Source organism: Heterodontus francisci, chromosome 14 (genome assembly GCF_036365525.1).
Source record: "Heterodontus francisci isolate sHetFra1 chromosome 14, sHetFra1.hap1, whole genome shotgun sequence".
Taxonomy (NCBI): domain Eukaryota; kingdom Metazoa; phylum Chordata; class Chondrichthyes; order Heterodontiformes; family Heterodontidae; genus Heterodontus; species Heterodontus francisci.
The window spans coordinates 80,314,595-80,342,344 of record NC_090384.1 but is presented as its reverse complement, the minus strand read 5'-3'; the positions used below and the strand labels follow the sequence as shown (position 1 = coordinate 80,342,344).

Genomic DNA, 27,750 nt, shown 5'->3' with positions numbered 1-27,750 from the left:
TGGATATATTGGAAAGGAACTCAATGAAATCTGGTAGCTGCTTTAACAATGCATTTCGCACTAGGGAATAAAAACATCACCTCAGTTTTTAAACTGCATGCAGCCCACCAGTGAAAGGCAGGTTTTATTATTTCATAGTTGTCTCAAAACATCTGGGCAAGTGTTTCAAATTACTTGGATCCTTCTTGTTACTGTAATAGACACAGCTTAAAAGATACCACTACAGGATTATATTACTAATCACAGTCACTCACTGAAATCGCTCTAACAGAACTATCCAGCTCAACACTTCAATTTTAAACAGCTACTGAACGTTTCAGTCTGCTGCAACCTACATGTCAGAAAAAAGTGACTGCCTTTAGTAAAATATAAATCAAGCCAAGCGGAATAGGCCTTCACTTCTTGATTTCTTCAACTGATTCATCAAATACAAATGGTATCATTTAACTAAGAGCTGTTATTTTTATGGATATTGACCATGTCACCACAAATAGATTGCTCCTATTTCAATCTGCAATTTCAATCCATTTAATGTTTAAATTAATATTCAAAGAGAGTCTTCTGCAGTTTGAGGTGTGTCCAGGACACACAGGATAACTAATCTAATTTTGTTGCATGCTATAGGTCCCACAGTTATTCACCAGGTTTTGTTGTGTAATTCTAACTAATTCCAGGATCTGAATGCATTCTCATCCAGCACATCTTTGCCACCTAGATAAAAAATAGGAGTCTGTGACCCACAGCCACTTTGCTTAAAGGGATATTCTCAATGTTTGAAAATATCTGGCAATCACGATTTATCAACCTGGTAAAAGAGCTCGTTCTGTGATAGAAAGGGAGGGCAGGACAGGAGATAAACATTCCAACCTTGATTCTCTAACATGTATTCCCATTCAGTGAGCATGGCTCTGTAGAATCATCCAGGCAATTCATGCTGTAAAAATACAATTCAGATTGTCCCTCCCTGAAAAAGTGTGAATCCACTTTTTAAACATGCTGGGCACAAACATTCTACTTTTTTTTCTTTTTAATGCTGTAAAATTACTCTCCTTTTATCCTTCGAAGTTATGTATCTTCAGTCCTGTATAACTGCCATTCTTGTTGATCAGGAGGATGAGATAGTCGAAACACAAAACATCTCCCCAGTCGCTATCAGGATAGTCCTCTCATCGAACGACCAGCAGTCACAATCCAGCAGTGCAAATGGGGCTCTCTCCATCCCTGGCCGATTGTTTCTCTTCGCCAACAAACACAGCCCAGCCAGACAAACCCAGCCTTCAGAGGCAGCTTGGTCATGAGTATCGGTTGAGTCTTGTATCCAGTGGTCCAGCTGATGGTAATCCACACATTCTAAACTTCTTCCTTGATCACTGGGGATGGCATTAAATAGTTCTGACAGGAATTTCCGTTGAGAATAGAAAGAACTAATTGTTGTAACAAAGTGTTTTGAAGTGGTTTGGAGAATCTAAACATTGATTTCCCAAGGAAAATAATTTTCATTGTGCAAAAATGCTTTAGTGGGGGGGAGGGAGGACTGGAGTTTTACTTATGACCCAAAACATCAAAACTTGAAAGTCAGTATTCAGATACATCACAAAGTCGTGATTTATTTCTGTCTGAAATTATAACTCGCAATGCATTTATCCAACCGTCACCTTGAAAATGTGAGAATGCAACTTGCAATATTTGAGTAATGTGTTGTTTGTGGACAAAATGTGGGAATGAAGTGTCACAAAGGGGAACCTAATGGACAATGATGTGTCAAACAGTCAAAGCACCTGAGCAAGTGAAAATTGAAGCTTCCAGCCTGATAAGCTTTGCAAGCATGCTGTTTCCATTTCAGAAGTGATGTGTAAGGGAACCAAATGGAAAGCCATTAGTCCACAAATATCTCAATCTACACTTGGAAACTGTACAATAAAATGCACACCAGGTGGGATCCAACCAAAAATAACATCCACTCTTTACCACATCCCACTAAACTCTCCACATAGGACATTGTGTAAACTGCCCAACAGTTAGTGCCTGTAAGGAGTCACACATATTCTGAAGCTTCAGGCCATCAGACCTTGACAAAATGCAATTGCATTTCCTAGTGATTTTAATTTATAAATAATAATATAAAAGTCACTAACCACAGTCTGATTCATCAGACCAGTCTCCACAATCATCATCACCATCACAGTGGTAGATGTCAAGAATACAACGCCCATAAGCACATTGAAACTCCTCCACACTGCAGTTGGTAACAGGAACATCAGCAGCTAAAAAAAATTAAAACAAATTAAAGGCAGTCTTAATTAAGTACGATATTATCTGGTAAATTACTACATCTCTCTGTCTAACTACCTGGTCCCTTCATTCAGATCATTCTAGGACTTTATCGCAGTTGCAGCAACCAGTTTATCCACTCGGTTTGATTTTCCCCCCCTTGACAAAAAGTGGACAATGCTCAGTCAGGCAAATAGATGGATCACGACGTAGAAGCAAAGCTAATTGTACCGCCACATTGGCTTATGTATATGAATTTCACAAAAGTAAATGCAAATAGACTTCTGCCCAGGCAAGAATTGGTGAGTAATAACAGTCTTGAAATAATTTTAGCCATTCCACCTATTAATCAGTTCTTTTTGGCAACAGGATATGTTGTAAAACTCAGCAGTTAATTGGCACAGTAATCATTGATTATTTACTTTTGATATTAAATTGCTGTGGTAAGAGCTGAAAACTGGTATTCTTTACTTTGTACAGTCATTGTTTTCCTACAATAACACCTATTAGTCCAATGAGACGGTAGTTTCAATTTCAATACACTGACAAATCTCAACACTTTAACTCAAAACAGATACAGCTGCCTCGGAGCCAAACAGGTTTTCAGGAAATATTTATACTCATTAGATTGGGGCTTCATGACACTGTAGGGCAGAATACTCCTAACTTCCTGTCAAATTGGAAATGCAAGACTGAGGAAATGCATTGTAAATTAAGTTAATAACTATATAACAGAGCACAAAATGTAATAAAACATTTTAATACTGTCTGCAGAATAAAACAATCCTTAATGTGCGCCCAATGATAAAGATCCTTCACATGAACAGAACATTCAATTACTCAAGCTAATGAAATGCTTTATTTTGATGAAGTGTTCCCTTCATTAAGATGGACAAACTAGTGGTGGGAAATGAAACTGTTTTCCCTCTTCTACATTTACCATCAGTTGGGGCTAGAAACTGAGAAAGACGACTCACTCCACTAATGCATCTTAATGTTAATCCCAGAACAGCCATTATTGCACTACTGTAATATTTGCACCTTCCACAACACTAATTTTTTTTAAAGATACATTTTCCAGGATATTTCACATTTTCTTACACTACATATATGTATTCAGGAAACTGTTGAATTATTTCACTTCTTCCTTTCGTGCCAAAATATTTTCTGAAAATTTACTTCTAAATGGGCTTTAATTATAGCACATTGCCTATCTAGAAGAAATTACTTGTTTCCATATTAACCACCAAAAGATTTTGGTGCTTTAATGATTAATCTACCGGTTCATAGAGAATGACAGTATTGAGTGTTTTTCTTAATACTCAGGCCTAACATTATGAAAACAGTCTGATTAAATAACAATGTAGAATTTGCCAATTGAAAATGGCAGACAATAGCTATTAAATTTTATGATTTTGTATATATGCCAAACCACCAAGTAATTCCAGAGTTAGTTGACATCCCAAGATAGGACAAATACTGAAAAGAAATCATAAATAAGATCATGATTTTTCTTGTACTTGTTCATTAGTTTTATTTGCTCACCAGTTTCAAACAGATCAACAACGTCTTGTAAGCAGTATTAATATTTTTCCCACATGATCTTTTTGTTAGTTAATTTCACTGAAGTTAGCAATTATCGGAGTCTTCAGAAATATGCTATTGTTGATCACAGGTTTGAATAAATTCTGGGTGTTGGTTACTGTCTGAACCTACAATTACAAGATTTACTGACAGCTGCCGATGGATGCCAAATATTTAATGGCATTTGTCAAGTTACTCATAAATAACCCACCCTTGCCCCAGGACTATAATAAATTAAACATCAATAAAACTTCAACAGATAAAATTTACCAATGGCATGTGAATAACCTGACAAACTCTCAAAGCAGTAGCTTTAATCTTATTGACCCTCAAAGGAAATAGTGTAATATTCACCACACCAAATCCTCACATTTCCAGCACAAAAATTGATCGATTCATTTCATAACAAGTCATTCTAGTTAAAGTCTGAACTGAGCATTGCCTATACTGTCAATGAAGGAGTTCCTGCTGCTCCTCCTTGCGGATACAGCCTGAAAACAGGTTTGACAGATGTCTGAAAGTGAGAATGAGCGAAACTAGAATTCTTTGAAGTTTTCAAAAAAATGTTCCCCTATGAACCATTCTCAAACACTGCCACAACTGACAGCTGCATTGTATCAAAAGGAATGCATAAAATGCAGTTCTAATGAAAACAGTTATCAACCTGCACAATTCTAAGATCTCCATCCTTATGCATACCACCTGCATGTTATAAAAGAGAATATTTGGCGTTTTCCCCTTAGATATGAGGGCTTTGAACCTACCGTCTGTCTAGTGTCAACTATTCTATTGACGTTTGTTTAGCTATTGGTGAAAGCTGTGCAAAGAAGTTCAAACAGTTCCAGCAATTAGTTCTTATTAAAGGTACTGTGTTTCTTTACTCTATCCTACCCAAAAGCAGTGGTCAAAAAGTTGTCCCAAAAATGCTGTCTGTAGGTCAGGTCAAGTAAAATAACCCAGTGCTGCAGCAACCTACGTTTTCAAGGGTCATTTTACTGCAGAAAAACATTAATCAATCCTAACTCTCCTGTACTTGGCTTGAATTTCAAATGTAAGATCACAATCTCTCACCCTCTCGACTGAGGATGATACCCTACACAATGCCATTAAATTGAAGTTTCACCATTTCTTTTGCTTTCTCTGGCTGTACAGTGACAGAAAGCAACAGAATACTATGAAGGAAGAGGGGGACTATCCCAGCATTCCAAATGGTAGTGAGGACCCTCCACTGAACCTACGCAGCTTGCAGTTACAATGATCGGATTTCACCTGGGAACATACAGAAAGTCCACTCTTTCCACGTGCCCCCACCTCCCACGTATTCTGTTGCTGTCTCTTACTCTTTCTCTCGAAAAAAAGAAAGGAGAACCAAGTTAGTGGCACTCATACCTGCAGCTAGGTGGATCCAGAAAATAGAAGAAATAAAAAGGAGGAAAAATGAAAAGAAATGGAAAAAATAGAGAAAGCAAAGAGAAAAAATAAAAGGGAAAAGAGGATAATGGAAGACAGCCAATCACATCACTGTTACAAAGAGTCGATACTGCATCCTTTTAGTCTGGTGTGGACTATTCAAAGAATTCAAGATAAATTGGTGTATTGCATTAATATATGGCTCTATTTCCATAGTAAAGGAAGGGGGAGCTAATTACACTGCCTGCTCTTATGACACTCATGCGCATGCAAGGAGCTGCACATTGACCTGCTACTGCCTGTGCCATTCACAATGTTCAAAAAGAGTTGATGGGATCATTAAATCTTGTTAATCATTAAAATATGAGCAATAGTGCAGAGGGCTACAAACGTTTGTTTTTGCTTTTCGTAATTGAGCTTTGTACAACCTGCTCTTATGCTGCTGCCAATGCCCACTCTTTCCAGGGTATGCCACTTCATCCAGATCATTTCTGGGTGGTAATTGACTGCAAGGTTTTCTTCCTGGAGAAATGACTTAGTCAATAACAACCCAAAAATGTATGTGAACTTTCAGACTGTTTATCCGACATCCAGTACTGAATGAACAGAAATTTCCTCCAATTAAATATTGCTTAGACTGAAGTCATTGACCTCGGTCCGCATACAAACACTACTCCCTCGCCACCAACTCCATCATTCTCCCTTGAAACTGGTTGAGGCTGAACCAGACTTTTAGCAACCTTGATGTCATCTGTGACCCCGAGATGAGCTTCTGACCGCATAGCTGCACCATCACTAAGAACACATATTTTCACCTCTGTAACACTGCCAGACTCCGCCCATCAGCTCATCTGCTGCTGAAACCGTCATCCATGCCTTTGTAACCTCTAGACTTGACAATTCCAACAGATGCCTGGCCAGCCTCCTATGTTCTACCCTCCATAAACTTGACATCATCCAATACTCTGTTGCTTGCGTCCAATTTCCGTTCACCCATCACCCCCATGCTCGCTGATCTACGTTGACTCTTGGTTAAGCAATACCTTGATTTTGAAATTCTTATCCTTCTTTATCCTTCTTTTCAAATCCCTCCATGACTTCAATCCTTCCTATCTCTGTAGTGTCCTCCAGCCCCACAACCCTCTGAGATATTTGTGCTCTTCAAATTCTGGCCTCTTGCGCAACCCCACTCTTAATCGCTCCACCATTGTTGACTGTATCTCCAGCTGCCTAGCCCCTAAGTTCTGGAATTCCCTCCCCAAACCGCTCCACCTCACTCTCCTCCTTTAAGATGCTCCTTAAAACCTACTTCTTCGACCAAACGTTTGGTCATCTGTCCTAATATCTCCTTATGTGGGTCGATGTCAAATTTTGTTTTATAATGCTCCTGTGGGATCTTGGGACATTTTATTACATTAAACGCACAATATAAATATAAGCTGTTGTTGTTGTAGAAAGAACTTGGATCGATATGGTGTCTTTCACTACCTCAGAACGCTCCAGAGTGGCTTACAACCAATTAAATACTTCTGAAATGTAGTCACTGTTGTAATATCAGGAAACATGGCATCCAATTTGCAGCAATAGAAATGAGATTATGAGTAGTTAATCTGTTTTCTTTGCAATATTGGTAGAGGAATAAATATTGGTCAAGATACTGGCAGAATACCCACGTTCTTCGAATAGTGCCATGGGATGTTTTCAAAACACCTGGGAGAGCAGACAGAAACTCGGATAATGTGCTCAAGTCTCTGGGGTGGTACTTGAACCTATGAGGTGCGAACGCTACTAATGAGCCGAGGCTGAAGCCTATATATGGGCAGCAACCTGGATCAAAACACAGGTCTGTCCCCTTAAATCTGTATGATGAACACAACTTGATGTTTGGTGTGGGACCATTTTCTGTTTTTATGGCAACTGAACAGCATTTTTACTGTTACCAGCTTTTATTGCTAGCAATGAAATCTAAACTAAACAAGCACATTAAATATGATTCTGAGGGAGCCAGACCATATAATTAACAGCAAGGACTACCATCTTCACTCAAAATTGCATGCAGTGCTTAGCCTACATATAAAAATTCATGATAGTCTCCAAGTGTAGTTTGGGCCAGGTTAATATCCCACACCCAAGTCACCAAATGCGTCACTGAACCTGAATAACTATACCAAATTATGCCCATCACTGACTGTTGACACTTATTCCTCCTCCACCAGTTACCAACTTGCTGAACCACATAGTATCAGGTAAATACATGACTGTGTTTGCATTTTCTCCTGCCTATGGATAAAACTAAGCAGAAAGGACAACAGAAAAGAACACTTTGGTAACTGGCTATTAATTAAGTGCCTGTTCTGTCACTAGGTACTATTGTCAGTGTGCCAACATGGAATTTGGCTAGATCTTGTTCCAGATTGCATCAGATTCAGGAAGGAACAGGTGCAGATTCTGTTACTAATGATCTTCAAATTGTCCTAAATCCTGTTGATCAAAAGGATACACTCTGCAAGTTCAGAAATATGTGCAAGATAGGATTCCTTGATGCCACTGTAACTGAGTGACTTGTTTGCCCTTTTTATAGAACTAGCAGAAACCATCGCCTACACAGACAGTGATGCTCCTTCCCCTGGGGATATTTTGTCTCTTGGTAAACTGTTCTTTGTAAATGCATTCTCTCTCCGGCAACTGCTCCACCTGAATAGCGAGCTACTGGCGGTGCTCAACAGAGCTAACACATGGTTAGACTATACGGTCCCAAAATTTCACAGAGGTTCTACTGGTCTCCCACAGGAGATCAGTAGAACTCACACAGAAACAGGTATAACGTGTTTATGTTAGGAGTCTCCACTATTTCTAGGAGTCAATTGGTTCTAATCCAAGAAGCACAACTTCTACCCCTTATACACTAGTCTAGAGAGTGGACCTAGGAGTGGCGGATTTCCTAAGTTGGAGATTTCGATCCTGGGGGTAATTGAGGTCCTGATACAATAGTGGTAGCCGGTACATCTGAAAAGCCTCCACCAAGATGCAGGTGGGCCTATCCGGTGGATTCCCACTTAGAAAGTTGCCTGAGGATGAATAGGACCAATAGCAGCAATACCAGGATTAGTGTGAGGAGGAGAGCTGGTGCAACTCAACCACGATCGCCCAAACTTCTGCTGGTATGGGGCAGGCAGGCAGACAATCAAATTGCACTAGGACAGGTGACTAAATGCTTGGTCAAGGAGGTAAGTTTTAAGGAAGGTTTTAAAATAGGAGGCGAAGAGACGGAGAGGTTTAGCAAGGGATTTCAAAATCATGCGGTAAGGGAAGTCGTATCACATATTGTTCTCATTTATGCTCTTAGGAATGTTGGGCACATGGGCTATGTGTGCATGTGCATTTGCGGCCTTGGTGTTCAATGTTCCTAGGGCCACAGGTGAATTAAAAATTTCCTAGGTCACTTTTGGCTATACAATGGATTGCTTCTGGTATAATATGTCAGAATTCAATGTAAGTCCAGTAACAGAAAAGAAAAACTAGGATTCATATAGTGCCTTTCATGTCCTCAGGATGTCCCAAAGCACATTACACCCAATAATATACTTTTGAAGTCTCGGCACTGCTGTAAGGAAGGAAACCTGAAATAGGAACAACCTTGCAACGCCAAGAATGTTTCTTTAATTTAACCACTCCTATGAAGTATTGTGTCCTAAGAGGTCAAGAAGGCAGGCCATTAGATGTGTAAAGCAAAGTGTAAAACAGGTTCATTGAGATCCTCAGGATTGAGTCCATTGGACATATGTAAGATAGCGTACAATCTACACATTCATCATTGCTATCATGTTAACTGCCAGAAAGTGTATTTTGTGCTGAAAGTACAATGAATGTTTTGGATTTTCATCTAATTTAAATGAAACTTGTTTAATTGTGGTATACTATCTACAATAAGCTTTCTCTAGAGTTGGTTTTATAGTTGCAGATTCAAGTCAAGATAAATTAGATTTTCTGCTGTATATTATAAACACTCCAGTCTCAAATCAGACTGATGAGGGCATTATTTTCTCTAGCAACATGACTGCTCATTGTCTGCAGAACAGTGCCTTTATCTCTTAAGATCAAAGTAGTGACTGATTTAGCTGAAAGCTGAAGAGCTGATGGGCTTAGTTTTCTACTCCTTTGAAGTCCTCATGAGCCTGAACCACTTATACGCAGTTATAAGCATCTGATACAGTTTGTTTCTGCTCTGCATGCAGAAGTAGTTCTGCATTTTTTATTCCTTTTTTTTGTCCAAATATCATTTTACCAAAAAGAGAACAGTTATATTATTCCTGATGTAATGTAATGTCAAGGTTGTCTTGAACTGAGAGAGGCACCAGTCAACAGAAAGACTTAACTGAGTATATTTCTCCTTGCTGCCTTGAAGGGGAAACTTGATATGAACTAAAATAGTAACTGAACAGAAAAGAAAATTACTTTTCAAGTTGAGTGTCTGTATTTGAATTGCCAGTGACAGAAATTTTGCAATGACCACACAGTTTTTAAAGGCTATAACAAATTTTCATTAGGTACAACAACAACTTATATTTATATAGCACCTTTAATGTAATAAAACATCCCAAGGCACGTCACAGGAGTATTATAAAACAAAATATAACACCGAGCCACATAAGGAGATATGAGGTTAGATGACCTAAAGCTTGGTCAAAGAGGTAGATTTTAAGGAGTGTCTTAAAGGAGGAAAGTGAGGTAGAGAGACAGAGAGGTGTAGGGAGGGTATTCCAGAGCTTAGGGCCTAGGCCGCCAAAGGCGCGGCCACCAATGGTGGAGCGATTAAAACTGGGGATGCTCAAGAGGCCAGAATGAGGAGCACAGATATCTCGGAGGGTTGTGGGGCTGGAGGAGATTACAGAGATAGGGAGGGGTGAGCCCATGGAGGGATTTGAAAACAAGGATGAGAATTTTAAAATCAAGACTTGCTTGACCAGGAGTCAATGTATGTAGGTCAGCAAGCACAGGGGTGATAGGTGAACAGGACATGAAGAGAGTTAAGACACGGGCAGCAGAGTTTTGGATGGCCTCAAGTTTGCAGAGAGTAAAATGTGGGAGACCAGCCAAGAGTGCATTGGAATAGTCAAGTATAGAGGTAACGAAGGCATGAATGGGGAATTCAGTAGCAAGTGAGCTGAGACAGGGAAGGAGTCGGGTGATGTTATGGAGGTGGAAATAGGCGGTCTTAATGGTGGGAGGTCAGAATCTCATCTCGGAGTCAAATTTGATATCAAGGTTGCGAACAGATTAGTTTAATCTCAGACTGTGCGGGGGTTAACGTCGATAGTTAGGGAACAGAATTTGGAGCAGGGGACTGAAAATAATGGTTTCAATTAGGTACAATGCGAAGTGTGTAAAAAAGTTTCGCTGCGTGATATCTTTTGGCAAGTTGCACTGTGTTATGGCTGTTTCCTTCAGACTTTCATTAATTATACTTAGTATAGGAAGTCTTTATCACCAGAAACTCTTTTAATACCCACATCTGAGGATGCTGCTCAGTTGTGGTTTGGTTCCTCATATTCTCAATTCCAAAAAGAATATTGAAGACGTACACAAAACCAACTTTATTTTCTGAAATAAAAACAAGAAATGCTGGAAATACTCAGCAGGTCTGGCAGCATCTGTAAAGAGAAAAGCAGAGTTAACATTTCTGGTCAGTGGCCTTTCATCAGATCTTTATTTTCTGTTGGGAGGGAATGTGCCACTGTCAGGTTTTTTGTTCAAAATCTTACTAAAAATATTAAGAAAATTATGCACAATTGAAATATGAAGGAAAGAAATAAAGATTCACCAGTTATTTTGATCTTGTTGGAACAATGGGCCCATTGAAAGTTCTTTAATAAACGCTTTGGTGGCATGACATTTTGCCATTTACAACTAGTAATTGGGCAGTATTATAATGTAATTAACACTAAGTAACCACTACACTGATATATTGCATTTAAAAATATGCACTGCAGTTACTGGCAATCGCTCTTTAATCCCAAATTAATACTTACGACAACCTTCTTCATCAGAACCGTCTTTGCAATCTGTGTCTCCATCACAATACCAGTGCTCTGCAATGCAGCTGCCATCATTGCAGCGAAACTCTTTGTCAGAACATTTTCTCATGTCTGCAATAGGAAAACAAAAGACAGCAAAAAAAATCATCGCCTCAGGCAAAACAATGCTGACCAACACTTGGCCACCAAACTTGCGTTCTATAAAAAAATGGACACAACGACTGGAACAATAGGCTGTGATTAGCTATTTAAATAGACAAAAGGCTCCACAAAGACCTGCTTGTGATTTAAAGTGATGTTTTCTAAATAGGAAGCTTGTCATTATGCTTCTTCTCAAAAATTGGTAGACCACAATTAGTGTAGCACTTACCACATTGTTCATCACTGTTGTCTCCACAGTCATTGTCCCCATCACAATGCCACAGACTTCGGATACAATAACCATTCTGGCAGTGAAACTCATCTTCTTCACACTCGCGAGGTGCTGAAATGCAAATCAAAAGCAGAATTAAGTGGCTCTGATTGCAACTGGTGGTAATTTTGTTCACAGCGATGCAGAATTAAGCATTTCATTTGCAGTTATTACACTTCTTTCAAACTTTTGAAATTCAGCCTTTTCTGGTTGTCATTCTTCTCTTACTGTGCTTGATCATTAAATCAACGTGCATCTTATTACAAGCCTTGTACCTCTTTATACCTCTTGTCTACACAACCTGATGCCTGCCCGCTGTTACATTTTTATCACCCTTTTTGTGTCAACTTTTCCCCAATGTAAATTCTTGTATCCAAATTTAAAATGGGGTTTACGTTTATAAACAGATTATTCATCATGCATCCTGGCAACAAGGTTCCCACAAATCATTCAAATACTTTCTGATTATTTTTCATTAGCCTTTTTTATTCTCAGTGTTTGAAATTTCTGAAGTGCAATATAAAAGTTTAAGCAACAATTAAATATTTCATAATGACATAGTTAAATTCACCCATTGAGTTGTCTTTTGAGTCTTCTAATTACCATGTCAAGGTTAATTGTCTTGAAGGCCCCAGCCTCTCTGAAAAGGGTGGTTTTGCTCTTGATATTTTTGCTCAGATCTATGACTCTGGAGTTGAATTTGGATTGTGCAGTCTGTTACGACCAGGTGAGGAAGAGGTCTAGGGTTCCCTTTCAGCCTTCACCTGGTCTTACTGTAACAAGGTTTAAATTTTAAACACACTGTTTTTAGCTCCCCCTTGGTGAATCCTTGTTCACCACTTTCCAATTACAAGGCAAAGAAACCAGCATAAACAGGTCTTCTTAGGTTTAAAGAAGAAAGATTGAAATGTTATTAAACTTAAACTCTAATTCGGTTAACGCCTACGGATACACAATGCGCCCACGCTAGCATGCACTAAAGACCTGCTAATCGACCCGAGCCCGACGGGACCCGACGACATGTGTCGGGTCAGGGCGGGGCGGGCCGGGCTCGAGGGGAAAATGGAGGAACTTGGGCCGGGTCGGGCTTGGGTCCGATGTGGTTCCGTCGGGTTCGGGTCGGGGTTTTTTTTTGTGACTTGAGCAGGCCTTTAGCATGCATACGTGATATACACATGCAGATAGAGACAGAAAGAAAACAGAAGAAATAAAGTGGAAATGTTCGAGGCAATATCTTAGGAGGTTTTTTGTCTTACGCTTCTTTGATCTCACTGTAGTGTCCTTGATCGTAGGCAGATCTTGCTTTTCGTTGGGGCCCAGTATTCTTCTTAAACCTTGTTCGCTGTAGGAGACTTTTCTCTCTTGGGGTTCATGTGTCTTCAGGGGATTTGGAGTTCCGTGAGAAAGAGATGAGAGCAGGCAGACAGACAGGAGGTCTTCTTCAGTCCAGGAGCATTCTGCTTTCTGCAAGCTCTCAGTTCAAACACTGTCTCTCCAAGTCAGAAAAAACCCAGACTGCCAAGCAGGTTAGTCACATGACTACGTCTACGTTTGACCACGTCTGTTTGTGGATTGTATTGGAGCAGTGGATAGCTCCTTTGTTCCAAGCACTGTCTGTTAATATGAAAAAAATGTCTTTCCAGCCAGGGGCCTGGCAACCCCTTGTCAGAGACCTTTTCTTCCCAGCAACAATTTAAAATTTCATCTCCATGTGGAAAAATTAATGTGCCTCATTCTTGGCAGGTGGGGGCCTGCATGATAAGTCTAAGCACATTCCCTGGGTGCATCAAACTGCCTTTCAATCAACTGTACTATGGAATATTTTTCTTCAGCTTCCAGCAGTTTCTGCTCAAAACCTTTTCAAAATCATTTGAAGAACAGCTAGAGGATAAATTTAAAAATTGTACTTCAGGTAAAATTTATGTTGACTTTTTTTGAGCAGAGAGGCTGTGCATGCTTACGTGAATTTTATGAGCGTACCACAAATCGCAGCAGCGCGCTCTCATCTCACCGTTCCACTCGCGCAAGTGCCAACGCTGAGCCCCTGCGATATTTCACGTGGGGGCTCACTTAAATGGAAGGGGCGGAGTGACCACCCCCAAATGACATAGAGGTGCGCTGCCATTTTTAAAAGGCTGCAAGCCCTTACCGGCAATTTTAATTTTGAAAGAGACATGGAGGGCAAATTAAAGTTTTAAACTTTATTAACCAATCAAAGCCCTCTCCCACACACCCCCCCCCCAATGACTATCAAATGTATTTAAGACAAAAAACTTTTCCTCCCATTACCAACTTTGTCCCCCGAACTTTGCTACCTTTGCCCTTCAACCCCTCCCCAACATCCCCTCATCCAATACAAAGTGTTTTCCCTGCTCCCACCCTGATAATTTCACTCCTCCCCCTGGCCACCAGTGTCACGCCTTGGAACTTCAACTCCAAATGGAGATCCGAAGGTGCCCGGGTTCCAGCCAGCAGCCGGAATATCGGTGTGGGATGGCTGCCGGGACAAGGTAAGCAAATTTGCATTTATTTTATTTCATTTTAATATTGCGGCAGGGCATTCTCGGCATTGGAGGTAATAGCCGGCCTCTCCTGGAAGAATTTTCCGGGCCCACCCGCCACGACCCCCAACGCTGGAGGCCTCATAAAATTCAGCCCTATGTGTGTGAGAAAGTAAGGTGACAGTTTACTATTTATTTGTACTTGTTTGCTTGTAGTTTTTCTCATGTTCTATAAAGGAATGAGGATGTAAGCATTCTAATTGTTCACAGCTGTCAGTCATGACGACCGAAAGAATGAGAAATCATTTTTCCTCCTTTAATTTATTATTCAAGCAAAAAGCAATTGAGTTGAATTTTGAAAGCTCTAGTTGGCACCTGTATTTTGTTGATGTTTACATTTTCTTAGAGCTGTGAGAAACCAAGACAGAGATAGAAATACACTGACAGATACACATCCAGAAACCAATACAAAATGCCACATTTAATATTTCTGAAGATCCCTTAGAAAATCTCAAACCAGTGGTACCACAAGATACCCTCTCAAACTTTTATATCAGGCCCATGATCTACCTTAGTTCCTACCCTTAGTGCTGACAGACATCAGGTATGCACTGTAAGCCCAACTGCACATTCAATCCCCAGTTGTGCCAAACCTCAGCTCCACCTTCCACAGTTTGACCAAACTTCAGATTCCTGCTCCATAGTGATGCTAAATCAAAGGACTCCCTCCTGGCAAACTTCACAATCCCTCAAACTCTAGGATTCCACCCCATTTGTGTCAAGCCTCATGACCATTCCCCAGAATTTCAAAAACCCAGTACTATCCCCGAGTGCTACCACAGTGCAGGACTGCCTCCAAGTATAGCTAAACTTATTTGCACTTCCCAGTACTGCTAAATACCAGCTCTCTACCTCCAATTGATGTATCTTGCAAACTGACTTGCAGTGTCTTAGCTTTAAATATGCAACAGGATTAAAAATTAAATATAGATAGGTAACAGAATTAAAATTCACCGATTTACAATTTTCATTGAACGATCAACAGAGTTATGAAATTCAATCCCTAAAGCACCAGTAAAATTGCAGAATAGATTTGAATAAAAATGGAATTTGGCTTCGTCAGCCACTGTAAATCAGTGACCCTGAGGTTATCCCCTACGTGGTATAATTAACCCAATTGTTGTAAAACCACAAATCATCTGAAACCCAGGAGCAACACCATGGGTGGTTCACTAGGTTTTTTTATTCATTCATGGAATGTGGGTATTTCTGGCAACGTCGCTAATTGCCCTTAAGAAAGTGATGGCGCGCCACCTTCTAAAACTGCTGCATACTGTGTGGTGAAGGTAGTCCCGCAGTGCTGTTAAGGAGGGAGTTCCAGGATTTTGACGATGAAGGAACTTTGATATATTTCCAAGTCAAGATTGTGTGTGCCCTTGCCCTTCTAGGGGGTAGAAGTTTGGGAGATGCTGTCAAAGAAACCTTAGCGAGTTGCTGCAGTGCATCTTGTAGAATGTACACACTGCAGCACAGTCCACCCATGGTGAATGTTTAAGGTGGTGGATGGGGTGCTGATCAAGTGGGCTGCTTTGTCCTGGATGATGTCTTGCGTGTTGTGTTGTTGGAGCAGCACTCATCCATCACACCCTCCTGACTTGGACCTTTTAGACAGTGGAAATAATTTGGTGAGCTACCTGCTGCAGAATTCCCAGCCTCTGACCTGCTGTTGTAGCCACAGTACTTAACTGGCTGGTCCAGTTCAATTTCTGGTCCATGGTAAGCCCCAGGATTCTGATGGTGGGGAATTCAGTGATGGTAATGCAGTTGAACGCCAAGGGGAGATGGTTAAACTCTCTCTTGTTGGAGATGGTCATTGACTGGCACATGTGTGGCATCAATGTTACTTGCCCAAGTCTAAATATTATTTCAAATCTTGCTGCATGTGGGCATGAACTGTTTCATTATCTGACGAGTTGTGAATGGAAGTGAACACTGTGCGATCATCAGCGAACATCCCCACTTCTGATCTTATGATTTAAGGAAGGTAATTGATGGCCAGCTGAAGATGGTTGATCTGAGGTCACTACTCTGAGCAACTCGGCAGCGATGTCCTGGGGCTGAGATAATTGGCCTCCAACAACCATCTTCCTTTGTGCGAGATATGACTCCAGCCAGTGGAGAGTTTTCCCGATTCCCATTGATGTCAATGTTGCTACGGCTCCTTAATGCCACACTCAATCAAATGCTACATTGATGACGAGAGTAATCACTCTCACCTCACCTCTGGAATTCAAATTTTTTGTCCATGTTTGGACCCAGGCTGTAATGCGGTCTGGAGCCTAGTGGTCCTGTTGGAACCCAAACTGAGCTTTAGTGCGCAGTTTACTGGTGAATAAGTGCTGTTTGACAGCACTGTTGACAACACCTTCCATCACTTTGCTGGTGATTGAGATTAGACTGATGAGAGTGGTAATTGGCCAGATTGGCTTTGCCAGCTTTTTGTGGACAGGGCATACCTGGTCAATTTTCCACTTTGTCAGGTAGATGCCCATGTTATAGTTGCATTGGAACAGTTTAGCTAGAGGCACAGCTAGTGCTGGAGCATTAGTTCTAGTAATATTAACGATCTTGCATCTTGTATACACATAGCAACCTTTTTCCATTATAAATTCTCAAGGCCATGCGAAAAATAGAAGTTGTCTATAAAGATTTGTCAAACTGTAATTACGCCCTCCCAATAATGGAGCTGCTGCAATGACAATACTGGTGGAAGGGTGCAACTGCAGCATGACAAGTTTTCAAGATAGTTTCCATTATAAATAGGAATAATTAGGACCTAGGAATGTATCATAGAAATATATAAAATGAATGATAGAACACATGAATTAAAAAGGGGCTTGAATTATGTTTGCATGTACGTAAACATATTGTGCTTTATTTGTATCCTGTTCCCCTTGGAGTGTCAACACTGGTAGGAGGGTCAAATTATAGTGTGATAAATTTATAAAGGCAGTTTCCAGTATAAATATGGACATAGGAATTTATGAAGATTAGGATAGAATGTATGACAGAATGGGGATTCTGTATGCTCTGCTTCAATTATCCTTTGGCCTCTAACTGCACTTCAGCTTCAGACACACTTTTTTTGGACTCAGAGGGCCGGATTTAATGGCCCCCCGCCCCTCCAGAGATGGGCTAGGAGGCAGTGGGGCCTGTAGAATTGCGATGGGAGGTGGGGTGGGAGGGCATGGCACCTTCTTGTCGTTCCGCAATTAAGTTGGGGGCAGGAAAAGCTGAAGACGGCTTTTCCGCCCAGAGGCCAATTGAGGCCCTTAAGTGGCCAAATATTAGCCATTTAAGGGCCTCTTCCCAGCTCCACTGAAATTAAGCCAGCAGCAGGAGGGGAGCCTCCCCCATGTATGGAATCTGTGGTCCACAAAGGGCCCCTGCCTGCAACACCCTACCTCCTGTAACACCCACTCTACACTCATCGCCCACCCTCACCCCACATTTCTGGGGCCTACCAGACTTGCCCCGGCAACCCTGCCTCACTTACCTTTTCTGCCAGTCTCCAGTGCAGGGCCTGCTCCCAGGCCTTGTACAGTACTGGAAGTGGCCACTGCTCCCGGTGGCGCTGCCAATACCACTGAGCTGCTGGCCCTCTGATTGGCCAGCAGATGTTGGAGGCGGGATCCCCATCTTTATAGGGGCTGGGATTCTGGCATCAGGCTGTTAATTGCGCAAGCGCTGTTGAATCACAACTGTGGAGCTCCGAAAGGTTGAGGCAGGGTTCTAAGTCTGGTCCCTCGTGTGCAACAGCCATGGTGGATCGACTATTATGCAATAAAAACACAGTTAGAAATAAATAGTTTCTTCAACTTTTAAGTATGTACATTATGATTTTTTGCACAGCACTATGATGCTCATTAGGTGCTTTTATCTTCACTTCTGAACTGGATTCATTTACAGAAGAACAGCAGCTATGCTGTCTGATTGGCTTCCCAATCGAAAAGTTGTCTCCCCTGAGGTGTGCTGGATTATACTTTTATACAAAGCCCCATGGGACATCCATTGCACAGGACCAGCTGACTATATTTGCATTGCTAAAACCAGTTCCCTGATCCCAACATTTTCACAATGCCACTGAGAGAAGAGAACTTATTTACACTAAAGAGTGCAGCTGGGGATTAGATCTCCCTCTATATACCATAGTGTCGATGTGCTTATCATAACATTCTGTAATGCTCCACTACCTTTGACACAGTAGATCACACATTATTTATGGTTGTCCTCATTAATGGATATAAAGTATTTTTACTATGAGACTTTTGAGAATTGTATTTTTTGTCATTTACTAACAATTCCACTTTTGTATTGATCAAAATCCATCAAGATCTTCATTGTCTCAGTGTTTGAGTCTGATTGTGAAATTGCCAGATTAGTATAAAAAGGCTGAATGATCACTACCTTTGCATATACCAGAAAATAATGATTATATGCAAAATTAACAGTCTAAAACAAACTATTGCTCATACAGTTCTTTATAAAAGACTTAGGGTAAGAAACTCATTTGGGCCCATTTTCAGAGAGGTGCAGATATTGAAAAGTTTATTTGAGGATGCCTATATGGTTGGCATCCTTCCATCTATGAAGCATGATGGACACACAGCAACAATTCATTAAGATGGGATGTTGGCTCTTGGTGCATCTTTGCTGATGGCTGTGAAGGCCAATCCTTGAGAGGCAGGTTCTGCCACAAGTGATGCACATGAAGCTGCCAAGTAATGCTGTGAGTTCTTGTTTTTGATGTTGGCGCCTGTTGCCAAGCTGGTCATCGTGGTACTGCACACCAGTCCACAGGATGTGTCACCATTTCCCTCTTTCACCAGCTAGTGGCTCCCAGATGTGATACTCGACATTTAGGGTCTTCATGTCACGCATGCAAGCATCCTTGAAGCGAGCTTTGGGCGCCCCGACTAGCTCACCATACGAAGGTCCTTGGGTATGCAACCATCTTCCATCCTGCGGATGTGTCCGATCCACCAAAGTTGCCTCTATTTGATTAGTGCCAACGTACTTGGGAGCTCTGCCTTTGAGAGGACTGCCACATTTATGATTTTGTCCTGCCAGGATATACCCATAATGCAGTGAAGATGGAAATTATTGAGCTTCTTTTCCTGGTGGCTGTAAGTCACCGACGTTTCACAGCCATACAGCAAGGTACTGAAAACACAGGCCTTATAAACCATCAGCTTGGTCCGGAGGGTCAGCTTGCTGTTATCACATGAGCCTTTCGCAAGTTGGCCAAAGGTGGTAGCTGCTTTCCCTATCGAGCTCTGCACCAAGGGACAGATTGTCTGTCGTCATTGTCCCAAGGTAGCAGAATTTGCTAACCACTTCCACTGGGGTGTTATTTAGAATGATCAGGGGCGGAGATGCAACACCTTGTCTCTTGACGCTTATAGTTGGGGAGAACAGGTTATAAGTTGAGGATGCCTATGCTTTGCTCAATCAGAACTCTTGTTCTCATGTGGCTCTCATTGGCCGAAATTTTCCCTGCCCCTTGGAGTCAGGTTTGGAGGCGCGACAGCTGGGAAAGTTGCAACAAATACGTCGGGCCAGCACCCCGCCATGTACCGACCTCCACACGCTTTTATTGGGGGTGGTAACAGGGCGCTGGGGCAACCTGCCCAGCAGGGGCAGGAAGCCAATTAAGGTGGTTGAGTAGGTAATTAAGTTCAATTTTCCAGTGACATACCATTTTTGCCAGAACCAACAGGGCCTCCCGCAGTGTGCACGACTCACCAGCTCACAGGAGGCGAGTGCACACCGGGAAAACCCAGCGACTTGAGCTTTGCATGAGAACTACGAATATTCCCATGAAAACGGGAAGCCTGTGTTCAAGGGTAGACAGAGGCTGGACATTGCAGCAGACTCTCATGCAGCCTGCTGCTACTGAGCATGCTGGGGCTTAAGAGAATCATTCCAGCCCCTTCTTCCTCATCTCCCTCTGGTAGTGGTGTCTTTCTTGCGCCCGAGTCCCTATAGCTGCACTCACACTGCAGCCACAGTGAAGGCTGCCGGTCACCCTCACATGCCAGTCCTGATTGGCCCTACCACCTCATCAGCCCGCCCGCTGTCCCTAATTGGATGGCGAACGCGTCCCGTTTGATCGCGCCAGAGGGCGCACTGCTGACATGAGAGTGGTTGTGACCCTGAACTGTTTTTTTAAGTGGAGAAAATTCCAGCCATTATATCAGCACTCCATCTTTGCAGCCAGGTTCCTGACAGGAGTTACGAGCCATGTGTAGAGGGGATAGACCCTGTCTCCAAAGACCCAGCCTGACACCCCGCTGGTCTGGATGGAAGCCAGAAAGGGAATGAGGAGTGGCACAGTGTGAACATCACAGCTACTGTCACAAAATCAGGCAATATCCACTGCCTGTGGTCACACACCTTCTACACATTCAAGAAATGGAACCCTTCCTGGTATAAAATATGTCTGGTTCTCAAAGGGCAGGGCCACATGTGTGCAGTTAAATTATGCCCTGTGCTTGGGGAAATCCATCAATGCAGGCAAAATCTGACCAGCAACATCAATGGGGAAGATGATGTAATCTGTCACTTGTGCTTGCTGGCCCTAAGGACATAAAATTGATGTTGCTGATGTCACCTATTGCAGCCGTGCAAGAGACTGTGACATAGAAGTTTGAAGGCTACTGATACCTTAACAGGCACAAGGCAATGCTTTGTGTGTCCTGATGTTTGGCTCCAATTCCTGCTGCAACAGATATCATAGATCAATGACTACCTGCCGAATGAAACAAGCCTCTTCTCATAATGCTTCTCTGCCATTTTCAGGTATGACATTCTGTTTCTTTAAGGCCTCCTGTGTCCCTGCCTCCACCATCTTCTTTGACATTCTGCAGATCTGTGATGCTGTGTTTGCTGCTGCTGCTACTGTTGTTCCCCCTGGTGTGGCACCTTCATGGCAATTCCCAGTTGTACAACAGCCAATCAAGTAAAACAGTGCAGCTGAAGGCCAAGGTCAGTTCTCCAACTGCTCTCGAACAACAAAACTTTCCAAATTCAGTCTAAACAGCCAATAAGTGGCTCCAAAAATCCCCAGCAACCGCTATCCAGAAACTTACCTTAATGAAGGTGAGGAATCTTTTAAATACTCTTGATGCAGTCTGTTTCCTGAGTGTGCCCACCGTGTTGCTGGGCAGGCTTAAGAATAATGGAATCAACTGCTCCCTGGCAGCAAATTCCCAAAAGGATCCTAATACTAGTGCAGGACCCCTATTTAAATATTATTCATGTTTCAGAGGGCCTCAATCAATATGGCAGCCACCACATTTTCCGGCTTAGGATGTTCCACTGTGAAACTGTTTTGTTAAATGCCTATTTGTTGCCCAACAACTGGGTGAAACCAATTTCTTACCCCTTTTGACTGCCATTGTACAGTAAATCAACATTTCACTTGCTTTTACTCCATCAAAATGCCATACTATAGTGACCCACAATATCAGCAGCAGCTTCCACAGTGCGGACTGCGACACCGACCACTCCCTGGTGTGCAGCAAGGTTAGACTCAGACCAAAGAAGTTGCATCATTCCAAGCAGAAGGGCCACCCGCGCATCAACACGAGCAGAATTTCTCACCCACAGCTGTTACAAAAATTTCTAAATTCACTTGTAACAGCCCTTCAAAACACTCCCACAGGGGATGCTGAGACCAAGTGGGCCCACATCAGAGACGCCATCTATGAGTCAGCTTTGACCACCTACGGCAAAAGTGCGAAGAGAAATGCAGACTGGTTTCAATCTCATAATGAAGAGCTGGAACCTGTCATAGCCGCTAAGCGCATTGCACTTTTGAACTACAAGAAAGCCCCCAGCGATTTAACATCCGCAGCACTTAAAGCAGCCAGAAGTACTGCACAAAGAACAGCTAGGCGTTGCGCAAACGACTACTGGCAACACCTATGCAGTCATATTCAGCTGGCCTCAGACACCGGAAACATCAGAGGAATGTATGATGGCATGAAGAGAGCTCTTGGGCCAACCATCAAGAAGATCACCCCCCTCAAATCTAAATCGGGGGACATAATCACTGACCAACGCAAACAGATGGACCGCTGGGTTGAGCACTACCTAGAACTGTACTCCAGGGAGAATGCTGTCACTGAGACTGCCCTCAATGCAGCCCAGCCTCTACCAGTCATGGATGAGCTGGACATACAGCCAACCAAATCGGAACTCAGTGATGCCATTGATTCCCTAGCCAGCGGAAAAGCCCCTGGGAAGGACAGCATTACCCCTGAAATAATCAAGAGTGCCAAGCCTGCTATACTCTCAGCACTACATGAACTGCTATGCCTGTGCTGGGACGAGGGAGCAGTACCCCAGGACATGCGCGATGCCAACATCATCACCCTCTATAAAAACAAAGGTGACCGCGGTGACTGCAACAACTACCGTGGAATCTCCCTGCTCAGCATAGTGGGGAAAGTCTTTGCTCGAGTCGCTCTGAACAGGCTCCAGAAGCTGGCCGAGCGCGTCTACCCTGAGGCACAGTGTGGCTTTCGTGCAGAGAGATCGACTATTGACATGCTGTTCTCCCTTCGTCAGATACAGGAGAAATGCCGTGAACAACAGATGCCCCTCTACATTGCTTTCATTGATCTCACCAAAGCCTTTGACCTCGTCAGCAGACGTGGTCTCTTCAGACTACTAGAAAAGATCGGATGTCCACCAAAGCTACTAAGTATCATCACCTCATTCCATGACAATATGAAAGGCACAATTCAACATGGTGGCTCCTCATCAGAGCCCTTTCCTATCCTGAGTGGTGTGAAACAGGGCTGTGTTCTCGCACCCACACTTTTTGGAATTTTCTTCTCACTGCTGCTTTCACATGCGTTCAAATCCTCTGAAGAAGGAATTTTCCTCCACACAAGATCAGGGGGCAGGTTGTTCAACCTTGCCCGTCTAAGAGCGAAGTCCAAAGTACGGAAAGTCCTCATCAGAGAACTCCTCTTTGCTGACGATGCTGCTTTAACATCTCACACTGAAGAATGCCTGCAGAGTCTCATCGACAGGTTTGCGTCTGCCTGCAATGAATTTGGCCTAACCATCAGCCTCAAGAAAACGAACATCATGGGGCAGGATGTCAGAAATGCTCCATCCATCAATATTGGCGACCATGCTCTGGAAGTGGTTCAAGAGTTCACCTACCTAGGCTCAACTATCACCAGTAACCTGTCTCTAGATGCAGAAATCAACAAGCGCATGGGTAAGGCTTCCACTGCTATGTTCAGACTGGCCAAGAGAGTGTGGGAAAATGGCGCACTGACACGGAACACAAAAGTCCGAGTGTATCAGGCCTGTGTCCTCAGTACCTTGCTCTACGGCAGCGAGGCCTGGACAACGTATGCCAGCCAAGAGCGACGTCTCAATTCATTCCATCTTCGCTGCCTTCGGAGAATACTTGGCATCAGGTGGCAGGACTATATTTCCAACACAGAAGTCCTTGAAGCGGCCAACATCCCCAGCTTATACACACTACTGAGTCAGCGGCGCTTGAGATGGCTTGGCCATGTGAGCCGCATGGAAGATGGCAGGATCCCCAAAGACACATTGTACAGCGAGCTCGCCACTGGTATCAGACCCACCGGCCGTCCATGTCTCCGTTATAAAGACGTCTGCAAACGCGACATGAAATCGTGTGACATTGATCACAAGTCGTGGGAGTCAGTTGCCAGCATTCGCCAGAGCTGGCGGGCAGCCATAAAGACAGGGCTAAATTGTGGCGAGTCGAAGAGACTTAGTAGTTGGCAGGAAAAAAGACAGAGGCGCAAGGGGAGAGCCAACTGTGCAACAGCCCCAACAAACAAATTTCTCTGCAGCACCTGTGGAAGAGCCTGTCACTCCAGAATTGGCCTTTATAGCCACTCCAGGCGCTGCTTCACAAACCACTGACCACCTCCAGGCGCGTATCCATTGTCTCTCGAGATAAGGAGGCCCAAAAGAGAAAAAAAGAGAGAATATCAGCCTAATAAATAAAGCAGTTGACATTACTCTCCATGGTTATGCAGTAATAAAAGACAGGTGCTAGATATTGATCTGTACCTTTCTGCTGTTCATACTGTCCCTTCATTTTTTTTTTGCCAAATCATCATTATTCTATAAGTATCATTGATGGACATACCACACCCTTGTGCAGGGTTATTTTCTCTGACATTTACTTGTCATAGTGTTATAATATGTTTCATTTCTTTGAAGTGAACTACATTCATCCCATTTGGGGTTACAGTGCTTATATTTAAAATATGAATATTCACCAAACTGATGCACCACTGTGATCAGCTAGGGTTCACACTGGCTCTGCATTTGGTAACAATTGCACAGGAACTCACAATCATCCAGATTGCATGGCCAAGAAAACCTAATCCAACGAGATATGCTTATCATGGTTTGCTAGTTGCTAGGTAGCAGAGTTCAGAAGGGAGATAAGTAATTGCTGATGACTGCGTGCCAGTGATGGATTTGCCCTACGGTCAGTGAGAGGAATTCTTATCCTTGAGCGACTTAGAATTACCAGCATCAGGGGAGTGAAGTTTATGATCAAGAAGATACAAATTGTTTACAAGTGCATTTAAACCCGTAGATTAATACATTGTTTTCTGAGTGAGGTCTAATAAAACAGGGTACATTTTCAAATGAAAAGCAGTGAGCCTCACTTTAGAAGATGTAAACTGTGACCATATTTTGCAACTTGAGTATGCGTAATAGGGCTTTTTTATATGACAGAGTTGAATCAGTGAGAATTACCTTCAAAGTAAAGAGTTTTGCATGAATATTGGTTTAATAAAGCTTCATTAGTCTGACCCAATGGCTTCCTACAATGGCCTCAGATTGTGCAACAATTCTGATTCAGTGTGGGTTTCACAAAAAGGGCATTTCTTTATTTCAACTGAGTTATAATGGGGGAAATTAATGGGGCCTGCAAGAGCAGCTTTTGTGGCAGGTGGGGTGACTTAATTAGGTGTGAGCTGGTATTTTGCATTCCTGACAGCGTTTTTTTGTTGTTGTTTGTGGCGCCTCAGGCTTCACCCCATCCTGCGGCTTTCCATACATTTGCATAGCATGGATACGCATTACCTTATAAATATTTCAAATTACGTTCGAGCTGCCAGATTCAGTCAGGGCAGCACGGGAATCTCGTGGTACCCGCTTCATGTTCATTTAAAGGTTGTGTGCACCAGTCGGTTTTGTGCTGTTGTGTATGACTGTGGTTGTTGGAGCTCAATCATCTGAGCTCCAGGACATCACTGCAGGAGTACCTCAGGGTAGTGTCCTAGGCCCAACCATCTTCAGCTGCTTCATCAATGACCTTCCTTCAATCATAAGGTCAGAAGTGGGGATGTTCGTTGATGATTGCACAATGTTCAGCACCATTCGCAACTCCTCAGATACTGAAGCAGTCCGTGTAGAAATGCAGCAAGACCTGTACAATATCCAGGCTTGGGCTGATAAGTGGCAAGTAACATTTGCGCCACACAAGTGCCAGGCAATGACCATCTCCAATAAGAGAGAATCGAATCATCTCCCCCATCGCTAGCAGCACCATCACCAGCATTACCATAGCTGAATCCCCCACTATTAACATCCTAAGGGCTACCATTAACCAGAAACTGAACTGGAGTAGCCATATAAATACCGTGACTACAAGAGCAGGTCAGTGGCTAGGAATCCTGAGGCGAGTAACTCACCTCCTGACTCCCCAAAGCTTGTCCACCATCTACAAGGCACAAGTCAAGACTGTGATGGAATACTCTCCACTTGCCTGGATGGGTGCAGCTCCAGCAACACTCAAGAAGCTTGACACCATCCAGGACAAAGCAGCCCGCTTGATTGGCACACCATCCACAAACATTCACTCCTTCCACCACCGACGCACAGTGGCAGCAGTGTGTACCATCTACAGGATGCACTGCAGAAACGCACCAAGGCTCCTTAGACAGCATCTTCCAAACCTGCGACCTCTACCACCTCGAAGGACATGAGCAGCAGATGCATGGGAACGTCACCACCTGCAAGTTCCCGTCCAAGTCACACACCATCCTGACTTGGAACTATATCGCCGTTCCTTCACTGTCGCCGGGTCAAAATCATGGAACTCCCTTCCTAACAGCACTGTGGGTGTACCTACCTCACATGGACAGCAGCGGTTCAAGAAGGCAGCTCACCACCACCTTCTCAAGGTCAATTAGGGATGGGCAATAAATGCTGGCATAGCCAGTGACGCCCACATCCCATGAATGAATTTTAAAAAAATGAGGTCTATGTTCTTTTTCGTGAACTCTTTGGCATAAGGAAGGCCAACACTGGAATGGATGTTTGGCTCCAGGCTCCGGACCAGCAAGGATGATTCCTTTGCGGGGAAGGCAGGGAAGGCATGTGGGCGCAGGTGGGGTGAGAGTACAGGGTGGGGTCTCGGGTGGCTGGAGGTGCAGGGGAGGGAGTGATCGAGAACCCATGGTGTGTACTAGGTGTTGTTGCTGCCGCAGTTGGCTGGAGGTGGGGAGTGGGGAGGTGGTGGTGGGTGTTTTGAGCGAAGATTAAAGTGATGGTCATGATGGGTCTAAAGGGAGGGATCAGTACTGTGCATGCCAGGGTCCTGTGGGGCAAACTCAGGGTACTGGCTGCTAGAGGGAACGTTCACAGTAACAGGGGGCAGTTGGATCCAGTCGGGAAGAAGGTCAAGACTTAGGGCTGGGTATTTTATTGAATCATAGGGAGGTGGACGCGACTCAACAATTTCATTGAGGTGATTAAGTGAAGGATCAAGGATCAAAGTGGGCATATTGATGGTGACGGGTCTAGGAGTAGTGGGGAAAGATGGCATGCCAAGTTAATAATGATCCAGTCCAAGGTAATGGGGGGAGGTTCAAGAATCATAAAGGGAAGGTATAAAGATAGTGTTTGGTGGGTCAAAGGTGATGGGTGCAGGCTGGAAGATGACAGGAGAAGGGTGAAAGGTGGGGAAACTTGCCTCTATTGAAACACGCATCATTTTTCCAAATGATACTGGAAACTACTTGGCCGTTCAAGGATTGCAAATCGACTGGGAGGAGACCAATGATGGGTGGGTGGATTTCAGGCTGGGTACAACGTTAGGCACATAAAAGCTATCTGCTCATAACTTCAATGTTACAGCTCCATGCCAAAACATGGGTGATTTTTAACGCTGGTCTCATTGTAATAGTTGCAAAGCTGCAAAGACATAGATCTCATACACCTAATTTTCTACTACCTCGCGAAGAACAGCAGAGATTGCGACTGAGGGCTCTTGCAGTTCTGAGGCTGATGCAGCAACACCAGCAGCAACCAGCACAAGAGGGTGAGGCTGCTCAGAATGATGCCATCCAGGGAAGGCATTATAGAAGATAGGCAATGGCACATCAGCGAATTCTCAGGACAAGGACAAACTACCTTCAGATGTCAGAGAGGCAATGCCAGAGACTTCTGA

General features: G+C 43.1%; 1 protein-coding gene across 7 annotated transcripts in view; it reads right to left on the bottom strand.

Annotated features, from left to right (window-relative positions):
• The window catches only part of lrp4 (low density lipoprotein receptor-related protein 4), a 472,786-nt gene that overhangs the window by 126,146 nt on the left and 318,890 nt on the right, over positions 1 to 27,750 (bottom strand). For all 7 annotated transcript variants that reach the window (XM_068046457.1, XM_068046460.1, XM_068046459.1 and 4 more), the window contains exons 4-6: positions 11,671 to 11,784; positions 11,295 to 11,411; positions 2,136 to 2,264 (exon numbers count right to left, since the gene is read on the bottom strand). In XM_068046457.1, coding sequence (XP_067902558.1) covers positions 2,136 to 2,264; positions 11,295 to 11,411; positions 11,671 to 11,784 — 360 coding nt within the window. The remainder of the gene's footprint in view (positions 1 to 2,135; positions 2,265 to 11,294; positions 11,412 to 11,670; positions 11,785 to 27,750) is intronic.